Genomic DNA, 18523 nt, shown 5'->3' on the forward strand with positions numbered 1-18523 from the left:
GTGGTGATTGGATTAAATATTAATTATTGTCGGCGTAGCTTAGAGACAACAACAATCAAATAAGACAACAACAATCATTTATAGACCGATAATACCTTCGGTGTGTGGTCTTTTAACGAAATAACTAGACTTGAATTCCTCGAAAAATTCCTCTCCAAACTTCCCTATCGAGAGCCAGGTCTTGTCTCTAATCGAAATAATGGGCCTCGGACGAGGGGAGACCAAATAAGAAGTATATAAAATAAATTTGTAAAACTCGTGAGTTTTATTAAAATTTTGAAAACTTATGGATAGAGAAACGTACTGTATTTCATATTTTTTACAGTCCTTTTCTTATAATCTTCGCGACATTAAACGTATACATGCACAATGATAAAAAAGTAGCAATTGCTGTCTGTTGTTAGACTGAATGGAGCCCATGAATGAATGAAAATAAAACATTCATTTGATTCAAAAAAGAAGACGCAAAAAAACCACCACGAGAAAATATTCATTTCCAATTCGATTTGTTTGCTTTGTTTTCCACCTTATTTCTCTAGCTGGTGGCCGTTCATTCTATTCCGTTATTTGTGTAACGCGATGCGTTTCATCCATAATATTGAATTGATGGATGTTTTTCAGCTCGGTTTGATTTTGTTGTTCTCTATTTTGTTTTGAAGTTGAGTTACTCTCCATTCATTTTTACAGTAATTTCGAGGAAAATTTTATTCTCTCGCCGCATTCTGTTACGACTGTTTTCTTTTTCTTTACCTTTTATTAATAGCTCTTGGCTTGAAATTCTTGCGAAATTATTGGGTGAAATCGAGTGATGCAGACCAAAGCAATGTTTTCGATTTTCATGACTTCACGAAAATGATGCTACCTTTGAATCATCACCGAGAAAATTTGAGGAGACGAACGAAAAACGGCACTGTTTGCATGTTTATAGTCATTGGTTTTGCCGATAAATGGAACTGATAAAGATATAAGTAAGTATTTCACTATATACCGAGGAGTTGATTGCATATTTTCTATTTTCAAGTCATTGCTTACAAGAGAAAAATCTTCGATTGGCATTTTGTTATTGTTGTTGGTCGGTGCCTTTCATTCGTTTTGTTTTATTAAGTTGTCTCCGGTTGTGAATTGTTGATACCACTGTTACAAACCCAATGCGCTTTGGTCGAAATTCTCTTTGAAAAATACGTGACGTACAGAGAGCAAGCAAAATCAACCAAAGTGGCACACTGTGTGTTATGCTTTCACATGCGAATTGCGAAACTGAATCACAGCACACCATGAAAGTTAAATTGAAGTCAATTTAATCGGAATCGGAAAAACGATGAACACAAAATTGATGGTGATGCGAACAACTCCGTTTTGTTAACATAAATCTGATGGAATTTCCATTGTATGAGTTTTTTATGTATATATTTTCCCCATCTTTTTGTCTTTATTTTCAATCTTTCTTCTACTTTTGTTTATGTTTTAGTTTGGTATATTGTTGAAATAAATTCTCCACAGACAATTTCAATGACACATCTTTCAGTCGATCGTCTATTCTCCATTGTCTACTTATGTCTTTGGGCTGATGATGTAACTGCTTTGGTTCATTTACCGGGAAACGCCAAGGAAAAATGATTAAAAAGAATAACCGAGGAAAAAAGAGAAATAACAACAACAAAATCAACTGAAGTAACACAAGCAACCGAACGAAACTAAGAAGAAATGCTTTTAAGCAGTTACGATGCTTCCGTTGTCGATATCTCGATGAATCTCAAGTGAAAATACAAGAGGAAGTATTGATTTAGCGAACAAGTGATAATGTTCGATTATTCGAAGCTCTTCGCTTCAATGTGCAATTTATCGGTTTTCATGCATAACTAAAAGCAGTCGCGCATTTTTCCCGTTCATAGTTCGACACAACATTGAAACGAAAATAGAAAATCCGAACAAAAAAGTATGGAAAAGAAAAATGAATAGCACATAGATCTTGTTCAATGGCAGTGCCAAGTGATGAAACAGAAAACCTGAAACCGCTTAATGTCTAGTAATAAAGGAAATGTTCGTGTACTTACATTGTAATGCGATAAAGCAACTAAAGAATATCCAAAGGCGGTAGTCGAATTGCGATATCATGACGTCATTCCTAACGCGATAATGTGTTTGGCTAGGTCGCTGCTTTGATAAGATTTTCGTGTTGATTTGCTGATTATATTGATGATATTGTTCAGTGTTTGTGGCCGTTATTGTGTGCAGCACACTATTGACTGCTTCACCGTTCAATGTGCACCGAGATCGTGGCAATTTGCGGGACTCCGTTTTGAAGTTAGCCTTTGATACAATACACTTTCATACATCGGCTGCAATATCAACCGAAACAAATGCTCGTTCTATCGACACCAAAATTGTTGTCGCCTTAATTTACCACACGATTGTGTTCTCAAACCAAATTATTTATTATAATAGTGATAATATTAATAACTTTTCGAGTCAATAGCAACAGTTTATTTTCGGTAGTTTATTAGATGCGAAACCAACATTGAATGAATATCATTGCCCTCGAATTTTAACACGAATACGAACGAATGCACTGTGTATAGCTTGCGTATGCTTTAAGGTTCTTCTATTTTATTGACGGTTACTATATATACTATTATTATTGTTATTATTTGTAATTATTATTATTATTATTATTATTATTGTTAATGTTATTATTATTATTTTTCCGAAGTGTTTTTAATCCAGCCCAATGAAATTTCTCTACACTAAATTGATTTCACTTTCAATACAAATATAATTAACGTTTAATACTTATTTCAGTCTTGGGTGTCTAGCCAAGTGGTGCGCACAAAATTCTTGAATGCCCTTGTCACATGAGATTAAATTATCATCGAAACATGTATCAAAGGAGCGAAAAACGAGAATTTCGTTTTAGCGATTATTCGGCTGTAATTTGTGTCATTGTCAAATTGTCGTCGTTTTACTGTTTTTTTACGTATTTGAATGTGCTCCGAAACACTCTTAATTTCCAGGTTTTCGAACAATGTGACAATGCGTGTGAAATGATTGCTTCTTTATTGTGTGTATGTACGTAAGCGTTTGTATGCGCGCCGTTTCGTTCATTCAAATATTCAAAAAGTTTCGACTAATTTGCCGCACTTAGTTCTCCCCAAAAATGTAGTACAAATGAGTGAATGCGAAAAATAGTCTTAATGACAATATCGTTGTGGATGTGTGCTCTGTTTCAACGATAGAAAGTGAGTTGATGGTCGAGTCTATTCAACTCTAATTCATTTGTGTGTGAAAGAGAGTGTTTTTTGCATCGATTTCGTGTTGAAATGCTGCTTTTTGTTGTCGCTGTTGCTTTTTGAATTGGGAAATTTTCACATTTCCATCATTTATTTAAATCGTACATGCACGGGCAAGCGTGTGTACCGTATGCGAGACTAAATGTGCGAATAAATATAAAGTAGCAGACAGAGCGCCTATGTCTATTTTCAGCCTTTATAAAAATGACTGTCTCTCTTCGGCTTGATTCTGTTATTGTTTGTAATGTACATAATTATTCCATAAAACCGTGTGTAAATCGTGTAGCGTGTTGACACTTTATGCGCTTTATGTGCAAAGCACGATTCTGTGATCTGCTTGTTCTCTTTTTTGTTTGCAAAGTTGTTCGTTGGTTTTTGTTGTTGTTGCTATTATTCTTGTTGTTGATGCGGTCAAAAAAAGTGTTCTCCCAAGCTCGATACAGCTTCATAAACGGTTTCACTTATGGTGCGGTTTTTATCACTCAATGTCTTGTGTCCAATAAAATCTCTTTCAAACACATTACTACCCGTTGAACGGTTGACAAATGAGAAATTTATTTAATCATCAACGAATTATTAGTTGCAGTTTATTGTTCATATATGTTAGAGCAACGCACCGCGAACATTTTATGTACATTTGAATGAGCTTTCACAAAATTTTAATGCTTTTTGGTTTCTATTTCGTTGTTTCTCTCTCCAGTCGGCTTATGTTTTCACTTATATTTACGGGAAGTTAACTTTTTCGCGTGGCCGTTTCTGTGTTTGTATTGTGCTGTTGAATTTGGTCAATGTTAGAGTTTCGCAATTATTTTTTTTGCCGTCGTTCTCTTGCTGGTAATGTTACTCGCAACGATTTTATGAAATGGATGCTCAATTTTTATGCAATTATTATGTGTGAACACCAACTGCACCATATGCAGTGAACGTTTTCGTGCAATTTTCACCTAATAATAAAACAGTGGCGACGCTACAATTCGGTTGTATGATTGAGGCTATTTTACGCAAAATAGTTTATTCTCTTTTTTTATGGTTTCGTTTAAATATTCAAGCGTGCCGATTTGTATCATACAAATGTTTGGAGTCGAAAATTTGATGGTTATTTTTCGCTTTTAAATATTATATGTAACAATTCATACAAAATGCGAATACACAATGAGGTCGATAGCCAGCGGGATTAAAACAAAAAGTCATTGCTCCTTCACGCACATTAAACTCTTTTACACCAAATTTATTTCAATTGAATTTTTTAGTCTATCAATTTATTTTGAAACACTTTTTCCTACAGTTATTTGCGGTTTTCAGTAGCTTTAACAGAATTTATTAACTATACGTTTTAAAAATATAATGGCTTATAGCGTGTAATGAGAACAGTAATTGTATTGGTTTTATACGTTTGCCTGTGTGCCTATAAATTGTTGTTTGTTTTTTTCGGTTTGCTTCTCGATCGTTCTGTCTGTGCGGCGCCGTTGATTTTTCTGCGCAAGTTGAGCAAAAAAACTTTTATTCAATAATTTATTGCGTTATCTCTTTTGCTTAAATGGAATGTAGCATTTTTGTTCTTATCAAATTTAAAACTTAGGCCCAAATTTGATGTGCATTTCATTAGTTTAACAAAGTGTTATTCCCTTTACTGTTTTTTATTCAAATTGTATTTTCTTGATTGTATGCTCGATTAGTTGATTAAATGTTGGTTTTTTTTATTCAAAATGAATTTAATGTGATTTTCGTTGATCTGTTTTAAATCAAAGTCATCAGCGATTAGCAGTATACTAGTTGAATTCTGCGGTGACGTGACGATGACAGTGGAGATGGTGACATTAAAAAACGTATCGTATCAAGGTATCTGTAAAAATGCATGATAAAATAAAATTTCATTCATAGAAAAAAACAAATGAATATAAAAATGGAAAATATTTTTAATATGCATAGGTAATAAATTAAAATTAAATTATCTAACGGCATTTCAAACCCATAATAAACCTCCCCAAATTTTTTATATTATAATGAATACTGCAATTATTGGTTCAATTTAAAATGTTCATCGAAATAAAAATCTCGTCAGTCAAAACAGAGAGCGCGCCGAAAAAAATTATAAAAAAACTGAACAAATGTCAGTGTATGAGAAACCATAATGACATGCCAAAAGGTCGCGGCAAAAAGCGAACATCAATTCGTTGGATCCATTAGAGTAATTGTTCTAACACCCTTTCATACACATATACACCCATATGCATGGATACACATGCGATTTTTATGCCACTTTATTGTTTTTATGTCAACATTAGACTTATTAATATCAGAGAAAATACTCTGCAAATATTTATGTTCATTTTCATGTCATCCCAATGCCTTTCGAGCTTTCTAGACGATGTCACAAATATATTATTATACTACAGAGTTGATGCATGACATGATTCGTTTTTTTGGCTTTTGCGAAAAATTATGATGTATCACATCCAGAAGGCAAACAATGAATTGTAATCTAACACATACACTCTCGTACACATTCACAATCAAGACTAGTTTCGGTACCATTGCAAATCCACTTAAATTAGAATCACCAATGACTGAATGGACACGACGAAAATCTGAACAGCTTAAAGCGACCTTATACATCAAAAACAAATGCCATTAAAGTCGCCAAGTGAGTCGTTAAGATTCACATCTCAAACATCTTCGATATCATTCAATCTCTGTTGGAGTTTCAACTAGAGTTTCAATGAAACTGGATCACAAATATGTAGAGAAAAACCGAATAATGGCTATTTACACAATTCCAGAACATAAATTTGCGCGTATGTGCTTGGAATTGAGACAAATGCTTTCGAATGACAGTGTCATTCAGGCTAGTGTAGTTATATGTTCAATTTAATCCAAATGACCTGACCATTTCTCTCTAGATCACATTTCATGCAAAAAAAGAAGATGAAGAATGCAATATATATTCTCAATTTCTATCAGGTCAAACCGATTCATAATTTTTTTATTGTCTGCTTGTGCCTCATTATTATCTAGTTGGTTTTTATTTTATTCGTTCTGTGCGTTCTCTCTCACTCTCTCCTTATTTCCAAAGTGAGCAAACAAGCGGACAATATTTTGCTCGTAACCAAAATGAGAGCCTGAAACCCAAAACAAATTATAAAAATTCTTTTCGGAAAAAGAGCATAAGAAATTATTGAGCACAAAACGAGAATATAGAGAACTGAGAGTTAAAACAACACATAGAATACTGAGAGCAAAAGTAGCATATATCTTGCTGTTTTTACTCTCAATTCAATATATTGTATTTTAACTCTCAGTTTTTATTCGCCTCATTTTAGCACTGAAAATGTATATCTCTTTATTGGAACCAATAAATATATTTATATTTGCTTTGGTCAAAAACATGAGACGAATAAAAACTGAGAGTCAAAATATAACATATCGCTTGTTTGTTTTGTCGCCAACTGAATTTATATTCTGTTTTAATTCTCAGTTCTGTATATGCTCTATTAAATCTCAGTTTTTTCTATCGCCTTTTTCATTTAAAATACATTCTTATGCTTTTTTTCCGAAAATAATTTTTATAACTTGTTTTGGGTTTCAGGCTCTCAAATGATGACACAACAAATCAACATCAGTCTCATGTTTTGGCAATATTTGCGGCAAAATGTCGGTGGAAAATGTGAATTTGGTGAAGTGAAATGTGCAAATGGATTTCGCAATGGAAGCATAGAAGACACACAAACACACACACGACTACACACACATCCAGCAGTGGCACAGTCAATTTCACCATTCTCATTGCTATTCTTATGGTAGATATCATACCAAGCGTTGTGAAGTTGATCTATCATTATTATGAATTATTATTTAACGATGGTAACTGTATAGCAAAGCCCCACGAAAATTAAGCTTAAATAGGATTTGACAAAAGATGAGAACCAAAATAAACAAACAAACGAAAAAAAAACCAAAATTGTACCATGGTATGCAGTGATTAAGAAGAAATTATGAAGATATAGCTGGTTCCCATAAAGATAGAGTCGACAATTCTCTCTGTGCATGGGTACAGAGATAGAAACGACGACGACTCTTCACCATCAAGCCATCATTTCCAAAAATGAAAATCATGTGTCATTTTGTACACTTAGTCATCATCACTTTGTATCTGGTTTAAAAGATAGGTACACGCGGTTTGTCAAGCTCAAGAAAAACAATACCAATAGTTGTTGAGAATTGGCTTGGCAAACAGGCGAAAGACACAAGAACAATAGCAAAAATTGTAAAGAATAAACAGAAGCGAAAGATAAAAAAAATATAAATGCTGCTGAAGCTGTTGTTATTGTTGTCAATAACAATAGTGCACGAAGTAGATGGTGTTTTCACATTTGCCATACACACATAACCCACTGACGCAAGCCTATAGCTCCTCGGTTTAACAGCAGTGATAAAACGACCAGTAGAGAGAACAAAAAAAAAATACTACGGTAGAAAAACGAAACTATTTTATAGTCTAATCGATAGACACGTATCTATTCCGATGAGGACACTACCTTTTTTGCCTCTTTCAATATTTTTGACATGGTAAAATGGGATTACTTGGCACAACCATCCCTCTCTCTATCTCTTTTTTACGTCTCTCATCTCTTTCTCTTTGCATTTCTCGGATTCAATCTTGTATTTATATATTCTGCTGTCCGTTGAGTGAAAATGGACTCTTAATGGTGATTCTTGAATACACGTAAACTTTTCTGATAATAATCATTCTATTATCTTTTATTGTTTTTGTTTGCGCTTTTATTGGCGTTCTCTTGCCATTTTCCATTTAGTTGCTTTCTGTGACTTCTTTGCTTCAAAACAAAACAAAATTATTAATATCGAGATGCATGCATAGGTATTTTTTTATTGGGATAATGGTCGACATCGACATATAGTAAAAATATCGATGACTATGCATTGGTTTTGAATGTGAATAACGAAATATACATGATTGAGCACACAATGAGTTTAATAAAAGGGAAAAAATACTTCGAAAATTGCGAGAAATGTGAGAATGAAAGCGATAGAAGGGGGGTGTAGAAAAAAGCAACAAAAAAAACAACAACACAATGAATACAAAACACTTTCCATCCATTTCCTTACGGTATATTTGGTTTTGGTGTGGTTTTGTTCTAATATGTGTCACATATCGCGTATTGGGACGACGAAAGCAAAACTAACAATGGAAAATTAAAACAAAAGAACCAATCATACTAGAAAATTAACTAAGCAGTCAACTGAACCAATTCGCAATAGAAGTTGTAACAATTCATTGAAAAAGTATGAATCTTTTAAAATTTAACAAAAGAATCGTAGCACACACACACAAATTGATACATTCATACACGCAGAATTACAAAATGATAGGAAAAACGATGGCCGTAAAAAATGTGCCCCGGACGAAATGATTTTCTATTGTATTGTTTTGTAAAAATTATAACATTACAGCAGATTTCAATGCATAGCTTTTGGTTTTACCATATGCTGTGGCCGTTACATATACTATGTTAATATTGCTGCTATTGCTTTCATTTCGAATTCTGTTCAGCAAAATGTGCTGTTCATATGAATGAATGGATCGTCCATTATGGATGTGTACAATACAGATTCTGTTTATACATTGTGCACGAAAAAGTGTGAGATGACCAAGCAATGTCTTCTTTTGAGACGTGCTAACAGCCTAAACCAAAACTCTCTCTTTCTCTTTGTGTCTCCCTCTCTCATCTATTGCAACACAATACTTTGGATAAATACCAAAAATTAACAAACTTTGATCGCTGTGTTATTGTACAAACTCGAACTGTTTTTCATTCGACTTTTTTATTTTGTTGTTTGCAAACTGTGGACGCAAAGTTTTATTTCAGTTTACATTTTACATATTGTAGTATGGAAGAAAAAAACTATCCGAAGAAAAACTTGAATTTTTTATACCCCCTACCGACCCTAATTTCTGGGGTACACAAGGGGGTGCGGAAAAAAATTATCATAGATACGCAACATATTCGACTTAAGCTACATCATAAATAAGAAATAAATCAATTTCTGCATGTGAAGTTAAGTGAAGTTAAGTTATGCCTGTCATTTTACCCGCAACACATTTCTTCGCGGGTAAAACGGCATTTTAACATGTTAAAAAATATCCCCACGTTAAAATCGCATTTTGCTCTGATTACTTTGAATTTTAATATCTGAGTTTTCTGAGAGTACGGTAACCGAAAAGGCACAACTCAATATAGCAATTTGCTTTGAATGCATGTAACATTCGGCGAGCTGTTAATTGCTGTTGATGTTATTGAGACAATAACTGATGTTTTCGGGGAAACAGCTTGTCAAATAATTTCGGAAAGAAGAACTTTATTACAAAAATAAATCAATAATAGCTAAAATGTTTTGTCAAAATTATTATGAGGTCAATTCCATTAACAAAATGCTGAACTTGTCAAAAGAAAACTAAACCTCTTAAATACTAATATAAGTTTCATGAGTCATGTATTTTCCAGTATTTATAATTAAATTGAAGTATTACGAACATCCAGCTGTTCTAATTGATCCATAATTGCATGTAAAATATATTATTTTCGTGTTCATTTATTTGATCAACTTTTTAACCACAATTTATTATATTGTTCGTCCAGTCGGTAGAATGCAGCACTTAACATTTCATGCACAAAATTAAACAACTTGTTTTAAGTACTGTACCATGGGTGCAAAACATTTTTTTCCATGTGAAACATGGGGCGGAAATGAATGAGACGAAATTTTCTCTCTCATGGGCGCAGCCATATTGAAAATTTTGTATGCGCTTATATGTAAAATTGGTGGCGCCACTGGTATATTTGATGGAAAAAGAAGAACATGTTTGAGTCTCACTCGTTTATATGTAAATTACATAGGCATTTCCAGGCCATGATGTGAAATATAACAAAAAAAAAATATAAGTCCAGGTACAGATAAAACCTAGGGGTTGTACACCGTTTGAAAATGAAGAATATACAGCAAATACACGATTCTCGCTATTCTTACAATCCTCACTATTCCGACGATTCCCAAAAATTAAATCATCTAGTTTATATTCTGTTTGTACAGAGTACACAGCGATAGCATTTAATTTAAATCTAAAAATTGAAATTCAATATTTTTTTAATTTTGAGATATTTAAATTAAAAACTAACACAATTTATGTTTTGTATACGTATATAAGTTCGTTGTTCGAAACTGTCAAAACACGATCAACGAACTTATATCTGTATTGACAGTTTTATAAATAAACTTATTTAAATTCATAAGTCGTACAACAATTAAAATAACTTTTATACCAATTATAACAAAAAATATTTAATTTCAAATGTTTTCAATAAATAAAAATTGCTTCATTAAATTGAAGACACGAAGTGTTTCGTTAAAAACCGAATTCCACGATTTCCATTATTCCGACGAATCCGACTATTATTTACTAATCCGAAGCAAATGATGATTCCTAATTCGAGTGTTCAACCCCTAGGATAAAACGTCTGTGCAACATTGGCCAAATGTTAAATTCGTACTCTCGGTACTCTCATTTAATGGAAGATAGTCGAGAAGTGAGCAAAGTGCAAGAAACTTGTGAACAATGACTGCTTTTGCACACACACATATTAAAACCATTATCGAAGTATACAGAAAACAAATATTTCGAATTCGATGCGTCCATCATCGAGGAAACATATATGTGTTTAAGTGAAAGCCTCAAAGTACGAATAATGCTCACTTCTCTCTTTCTCTCTCTCTCTCTCTCTCTCTCTCTCTCTTTCGTTCTCACAGCACCCCTTTGAAATGATTGAAGTACAATCTAATTTCATTGATTTTCTCTTTTTAAATTGAATGTCGTTCATTTTGTGTCCCTTATTCTTGGTGTTATTTCTTTCACATCTCCCTCTCCCTTGCAACAAATTCAAACACTGCCTCGGATATTTGCCACATTGAACTTTTTATTCACCTCGACGGCATTCTATAGTTCATATTGCTATTTCATTTCGAGATATTCACATATTCATGTGGTGTGTGGTTCATTCGATGGTTTTGATAAATGTTATATGTGTAACAGGCCGTTTTCAGTCGAACTTAGAAAGTTTATCCGATTGGATTTTTGTTCATTGCAAAACGGTGCAATCGTTCAGCATAAATATAATGTATATACATTAGAGTACACCGGTAATACCACAATACACCGACAAAAATTGAAACTTTCAACTTTTCATGCTATGCTTGAATCAAATATGGACGAACTATGGATAGTTTTTTTGTGATATTTTTATGCTGAAAAAGAGAAAATAAACAATCATACAACCGCATATTTGTTTAAATGTTGTTGGTGTTGTTTCTTCATCTGTTTTCTTATTCGTTATTCCAAAGTTTTTGTTTATTTGTTTTTCGTTCATCCGTTTTTTTTTTCATTTATTTAACGCAATTTCACTATATTTTTGACATTTCGTAAGCATGCAGACGTATTACAGTGCCTATTTTAGCAAAGTGTGTTTTAAAAAGGCTCACCATATCTTGTCGTCGCTTATAATCATTGTTGTGCTTCGTTTGCTCGTTATGCATTTTTTTCTAGGGGGTTGGCACCGTTTTAAAACGAAGAATATACAGCATATCCACGATTCTCGCTATTCTTACTATTTTCACTATTCCGACGATTCCCAAAAATTCAATGATCTAGATTATATTCTGGTTGTACAGTATATACATATACACTGTAATTTTGATGGGATTAAAATATAATCCTTTCGGATTTATTTGATAAAAAATCCAAATGGATTAAAATGAAATAAGAAGGTGCTAGTAAGATTTTTTGTTTTTATTTTTTTAATAATTGTCTTTCAATTACAAACATAACCTATCACGGTCTTATGTTTGTTGTGTTAAACGCGTGCCCCGTTGTCGAAAAAACTATTTTTGTTTCTGTTGGAATTTCGATTGATTTGTTTATTAAAAGATGATTTTCAATAAAATCCTTTTTTTCATTGTATCTAATTGAAATACTAAAAAATGAATTGCATCCCATTCGTTTCGGAGATGGTCGAGCATATTTTTGTACAATGACGACGGGAGGCAATTGGTTCAAATACTTACCAATATTTTTACATTTGCAACGGTAAGCCGTTAATATTTTTACATTATTTCAAATCAATCGATTGCACACAATCATTTTTGTTTCATTCGTTAAACAATGCAATTTTTATTGAAATCCTCTTCAATCATACAATAGGTACATTCGTGATAACTAACGAAATAGAGAGGCGGCATTGCGACGAGGTGAACGACGAGGTGAAAGAACAGAGCTCCGTGATTACAGAAATTTCACCGTTTTTCCAGTTTCAACGTTTAAAAGACATCACATTCGCATAGATAAGCAAGGTCTTTATTTAATGCTGAGAGCGATCGAATACCCATTAGACGTGATGGAACACCAAAGCAGTATAAGGAATTAAAAGCCGCTGATTGGGACGTGCTTTGGTGAACATATTTTGATATTGATGCCATCGAAAGAACACCGCAAAATGACAATCGTGCCACTTTAATATTCAAAAATTCGATTCAAACGGATGGAATGGCTATGTCATTTTGGATGGATCGCACAAAATTCGTTTTTGTCAAAGACGAAAATGAAACCATGCGAGAGATTCAAGAAAAGTTATTGAAAGCGCAACAAGTGTATGGTCTCGATCCAGGTCTTCAGCTGGTGATTGGCGGTGTTTGTGTGACCAATTACAATGATCCGAACAAGGAAAATCGCCGCGAAAAACTCGTTCGATTGACATCGGGTCAATATAATCACATGATCGGCTATTGCAAGCGAAATAAATGGCGCAAAAAGTTGACTTTCAACATCGACGAAAAAATGCGTATTCACCGAGAATCTTTTGATGAGCAACCAGGTCCACATTCAGACAACATTGATAGATATGTCGATCATATTTTACGGCATTTCAATGAGAAGTTTGAAGCATATTACATGCAGTACGAATATGCACTTCAAGATTTTCTACAGTACATCGATACGAAAAGTTGGCAGACTGGTTGATCGATGGCAAAGAAACATTCGTATTTGTGTGTGAAAATTTCATTGCTGCCGACTCAGAAGCAAAAGGTTATTCATTTATTTATGATTGAAGTTATGACACCATTATATTGAGTTTGCAAATTAATTTTTTGAAAACGTAAGAAAAATATTTTATGACGTGTTTTTTTACTCAACGATTCAATTATGCATGTGTAATACACATTGTGTATGCATTTTGAATGAAGAGCTTATATTTTAGCAAAGGGGGAAATATTTTGACAGATAGTACTCGATCCTTTACACGAATTTAACATTTAAATTTCTAATAACTACATGTTTTGTATACGTATATAAGTTCGTTGGTTGAAACGGTCAAAACACGATCAACGACCTTATATCTGCATTGACAATTTTATAAATGAACTTATTTATATTCATTTTAGCTCATAAATTTGATACCAAACAAAAAATATTTAATTTCCAATGTTTTCGATAAATGAAAATTGCTTCATTAAATTGTTAAACCAATTTATTAAAAAAACACGAAGTGTTTTATGCTAAAAACCAAATTCCACGATTTCCACTATTCCGACGAATCCGACTATTATTTACGAATCCGAAGCAAACGACGATTCCTAATCCGAGTGTCCAACCCCTAGATTTTTTTCCCACAGAAATTGCATGAGATGAACTTTTTATTTTGAAAGCGGCGCACTCGCTTATGGTTGGCTAATGAAAATGCAATGAACTAAACCAGATTTCTTTTTTTCCCATTTAACATGCAGATTTACACTATTGTGTTTCATTTTTTGAATACACATTTTTTGTTGTCGGCGAGAAAAAAAAGTGCAGCTACAGTACGTAATGCATCAAAAGGAAAACCGGTATACTACAACAAAAACTAACCGAAAAGCTTCACATTTCCGTATTTGAAGTGCTGTCGATGCTTTTCCATTACATTCGGTCGAGATTTCTTTCGATTTTTTGGGCATCAGTTTGTACAATCGACTCAATCACATGTGAGCTGTTACATTTTCAAGAGTTTATTTGTTTTGAGCCGATACACAAAAATCGATGGAAAGTTAATTTTGAAATTTTGCAACGTTGGACGTTGAGCAGCAGCAATAGCAACAGAATTTGTCGTTTAATTTGGGAAAGCGTGTGCTGATCGGATTTTCTCTCTCTCTCTCTCTCTCTCTCTCTGTGTGTGTGTGTGTGTAAAACACTTTTTAATTGCAAAAAATGCGATACATCAGAGCAAAATGACTGCAAGCCATTCGATTAAAATGAATAAAAATTCTCTCAATCATACTTTGTTTATATTATTCGATATGCTGATGGTGTCCGTGTTTGTCCAATCAAAATATTCGTAAATGATGGCAGCGCCATTTTCACAATCATCCATTTGAAACGGATAATTTTTCGTTACATTGAAAACATTTAACTTAACAAAATTCAAATAGCAACGAAAAAAGGCAAGACAAGCGTTTGAATTTAAATTTCAGATATGCCAAATAACATTTCATAATCTCAAATAAAAAGAGTATCAAGTATTATTGTATACATAAGAAGATGATGAACAATGACCGAAAATTCTGGAAAAAGTTGGCGGAACAGACAAAACGATGAAATACAGTACGTATCTTTATCCATATGTTTTCAAAATTTTAATAAAACTCACGAGTTTTACAAATTTATTTTATTTTCTTCTTATTTGGTCTCTAAGCTACGCCGACAATAATTAATATTTAATCCAATCACCACCCTTCTCGATCACACGGGCACATCTTATGGGCATACTTTTGCTCAAATTTTCAGCATATTCGCTTTGAAAACCTTTCCACTGGCGCTGAATGAATGAACTGAGCTGCTTCAAATTGCGGTGTGATTTACCACGAAGCCTTGCCTTATTAATAGCCCAAACGTTCTCGATTGGATTGCAATCAGGTGACTGTTGCGGCCAGTCCATCTGTCGAATGCCATTTTCCTCTTTCCAAGCGGTGCAGAGACGACTTTTGTGTTTTGGATCATTATCTTCTAATAGAAGCCGAATCGAATTGCCGTTGCCATTGAACTTCTTGGCAATGGGTAACAGTGTTGATGAATAAAGTTGGTTCATCCTCACGGCGTTTAGAATGCCCGTGAATACGGTCAACTTTCTAAAACCAGCTTCACAGAAGCAACCATAAACATGCACCTTTTTCGGATGCTTTATCGTACGAACAACCACTCTCTTTTCGGCTCTAGACTAGGCATGAGTAGTGCTATTCACCAGCCAAAAGAATGACTCGTCAGTGTATATAACTTCGCTTCAATCTCTTGTTGAATTTTGCTTTGCCCGATCAATGCGTTTTTCTTCTGGTTTTCTGTCAAAAGTGATTTCTTCATTGTACTGCGATAACGAACATCGGCCACATCTAATCTTCTTTTGAGAGTGGAGCGCGAGACGTCTATTTTAAGACGACGTAGTCGTTCAACGCCTTGGTTCAATGACATACCTGGATTTTCATCGAACATCTTAACCATCCGTTTATCTTGCTTTGGCGAGGAGGCTCGGTTTGGCTTCACATTGGGCTGATCGTTCACATTTTTTTCACGCTTATATTGCTGGATCCACTTCTGAACGAACCCTAACGACTTTTTAAGGTATTTTGCGATCTTGTTTGGTGACCATTTTGGTCCTTTTGGATGCAAATGCAGAAAAACTACTTCGAACCGTGTATGAAAATATTCCGAATTCATATTTGCGTTGTACAACAAACACTGTACTGACTTGACAGCTGTCAATGTTAATTGTCGAGGTAGCTTAGAGTCTCATCTAGCGACACCATAAAGATCTTTTTGAATATTTTAAAATTTGGGCGCGATTTGGATACTTATGGAAAAAGAAACGTACTGTAAAAAAAGAAAAGAGGAAGTAACAAAAAAAAATGATTGATGGAAATGAATGGATATCGTCGATGCACAGAGGAACATTGAATAAACCCAACTGAAATTTTAAAGGAAATGCCATTTTGTTGAAATAAATAGTTTCGCTTGTGCCTGCTTTCAGTACGTCGAACAACAAAGGCACGATCCTACACACCGTATCATATGAGTGAGCCAGTATATGTGGAATCGCTTGTGTATATGTGTATATCGACATCCGTCCTTCCTAAATATTTCGGGGGTGCTTTTACTAAACAAAAATGGTTGCCGCTGTAAAATGCATTTATCAATTGATGCCACGAATAATAAATGCCGAAAACCGGCAACGGCTATCAAAATTCAAAAATAGCGCGGTTTGAGTATGTATTGTTGTGTAACCGATGTGTTTTATTGGGAAAAAAGGAAATAATAAAATGATAAAATCTTTTTATGCGTCGTTTATACGAACATATCGCACACCTTTTGTATGATACACGGACGTCGCTAACAATCTGGCGTAGCAAAAGCAAGTAAAGGAACACACCATTGCCAATAGATAGAGAGACAACGGGCAAACAATTGGCAACCAAGCATTTGTTATTTGCTTGTTTGGATGGAATTGTTAAAACACCCAGCAAACCAGAAGCATATACTTATGGGTCACTCATAAATAAAAGCGCATAAAAGACCACTTTTATTGAGTTCATCCGTTTGACAGTTGTAAAAAAAACTCAACGAGAATGTGGTAGTGCGTATGTTGAAAATACACACTTGAACATGCTTCTACTAGAATCTCCGTTTACATTCATTCTCTGAGTTTGCCTTTCGTTACAACTGACCATTCTGAAAACAATGTGTGTGACCGCAATTTTCATAAAACTTATCAAACTATTAATTGTTCGAATTCATATTTATTGAATATGAACGTTGCACAGTTTTCGGGGGACAAAAAAAGTTTATTACTATCACCGACATCCGTGTCATGAAATCCGTTCAAACAAAAGATGCATTTCATTTCGAATGAATTTTATTAGAAAGTATTGAAGCCACCGACCAAAAATTATGCACCGAACATGACCGTATCTACTGTCTGAACGTAATATTTGGAGCATTGACTACAATTTTCGAACATTTCAATTTCAGTAACTTACGTTCGTATCAAAAAAATGTCAATTATTTAAACTCTGTTCACATTTTCGAATATCGATTGATAAAATTTAAGCTTGCTTCGTGCTCTTTATCGTCGTCGTTGTCATCGTCATCATTGATATGGTTGTTGCAGTTGCAGTTGCAGTTTTATTGTTCATCCAGTACAAAATATCAATAAATTTTGCTTACATAATGTTCGCCCGAATTTAATGTGGATGAACAACGCACAATTACATATTACACAATAATGGTAAATAATTGGTTTTAGATATTGTGTATGATGTAAATGTTATCAAGCGTTCAATATCTCTTCTGGTAGTCGAACGAATCGGAGAGATGACCGGCGGGTCGAATTTTATCTCGAATATTATATTAAACTATATTATGTTACGTTATGTTTTTGTTTTTCCGCTTATGCGCAAATCGATACATACGCGACCTCAACGATAGCACATACTTGGCCAATTGCATCGTATAATAATGGTGATATGAATTAAGGTTTTCCGCCTTTATTTTGGTTTGGATAGTTGGGTGCAATTTGAAAATATGGGGTTGTGGCGTCCTCCATATGAAATCATTGCTCTAAAATTGTGAACTTAAATTAAATGAGAAATGAGATGTTCTTGTAGCATTTCTGTTCTAGTTCATATGAACCGATCATGGATCAAAGGGGGTCACCACTTTCAAATATAATATGTTTTCCTTCGTATTTACATGTATTCGATGCCACTTCAATATAGGTAGTACAGAATAATACTGAATATATCGATTTGATGCACCATCACATATTTGCAATTCAAATGAAATTTGGTCGGTGAATACTTTATATACTCATTCAATTGTGTCCATAATTTTTGAAAGTATTGCTAATAAAAACACTTCGGTTCGATTTTTGCTTGAGCATATAGCAAAAATTGGTCCATTGTGTGCATCCGGTTGTTATTGCGGCTATTTTTGGTGCTCCCGGCGCAACAAGCAGTTGACAAATTTCCGAAAATTCAAATCGTTTCGAAATGCGATTACTATAAAGAGGATTAATTACAAATATAAATATTAACATTTGTTGTTTTATTAATTAAAATTGCATTTTGGTTTTCATAGCGCACATCCGTGTGCG

General features: G+C 33.9%; 1 protein-coding gene across 1 annotated transcript in view; it reads right to left on the reverse strand.

Moving 5' to 3' along the window:
- Positions 1-18523, reverse strand: part of LOC116346874 — a 145163-nt gene that overhangs the window by 96195 nt on the left and 30445 nt on the right. The window contains exon 2 of the mRNA XM_031777135.1: positions 2055-5130. Within this exon, the coding sequence (XP_031632995.1) occupies positions 2055-2115 (61 nt within the window). The 5' untranslated portion in view covers positions 2116-5130. The remainder of the gene's footprint in view (positions 1-2054; positions 5131-18523) is intronic.

The sequence above is a fragment of the Contarinia nasturtii genome, unplaced genomic scaffold (genome assembly GCF_009176525.2).
Source record: "Contarinia nasturtii isolate CC-2019 unplaced genomic scaffold, AAFC_CNas_1.1 Cnas_scaffold_129, whole genome shotgun sequence".
NCBI classification, from domain to species: Eukaryota; Metazoa; Arthropoda; class Insecta; order Diptera; family Cecidomyiidae; genus Contarinia; species Contarinia nasturtii.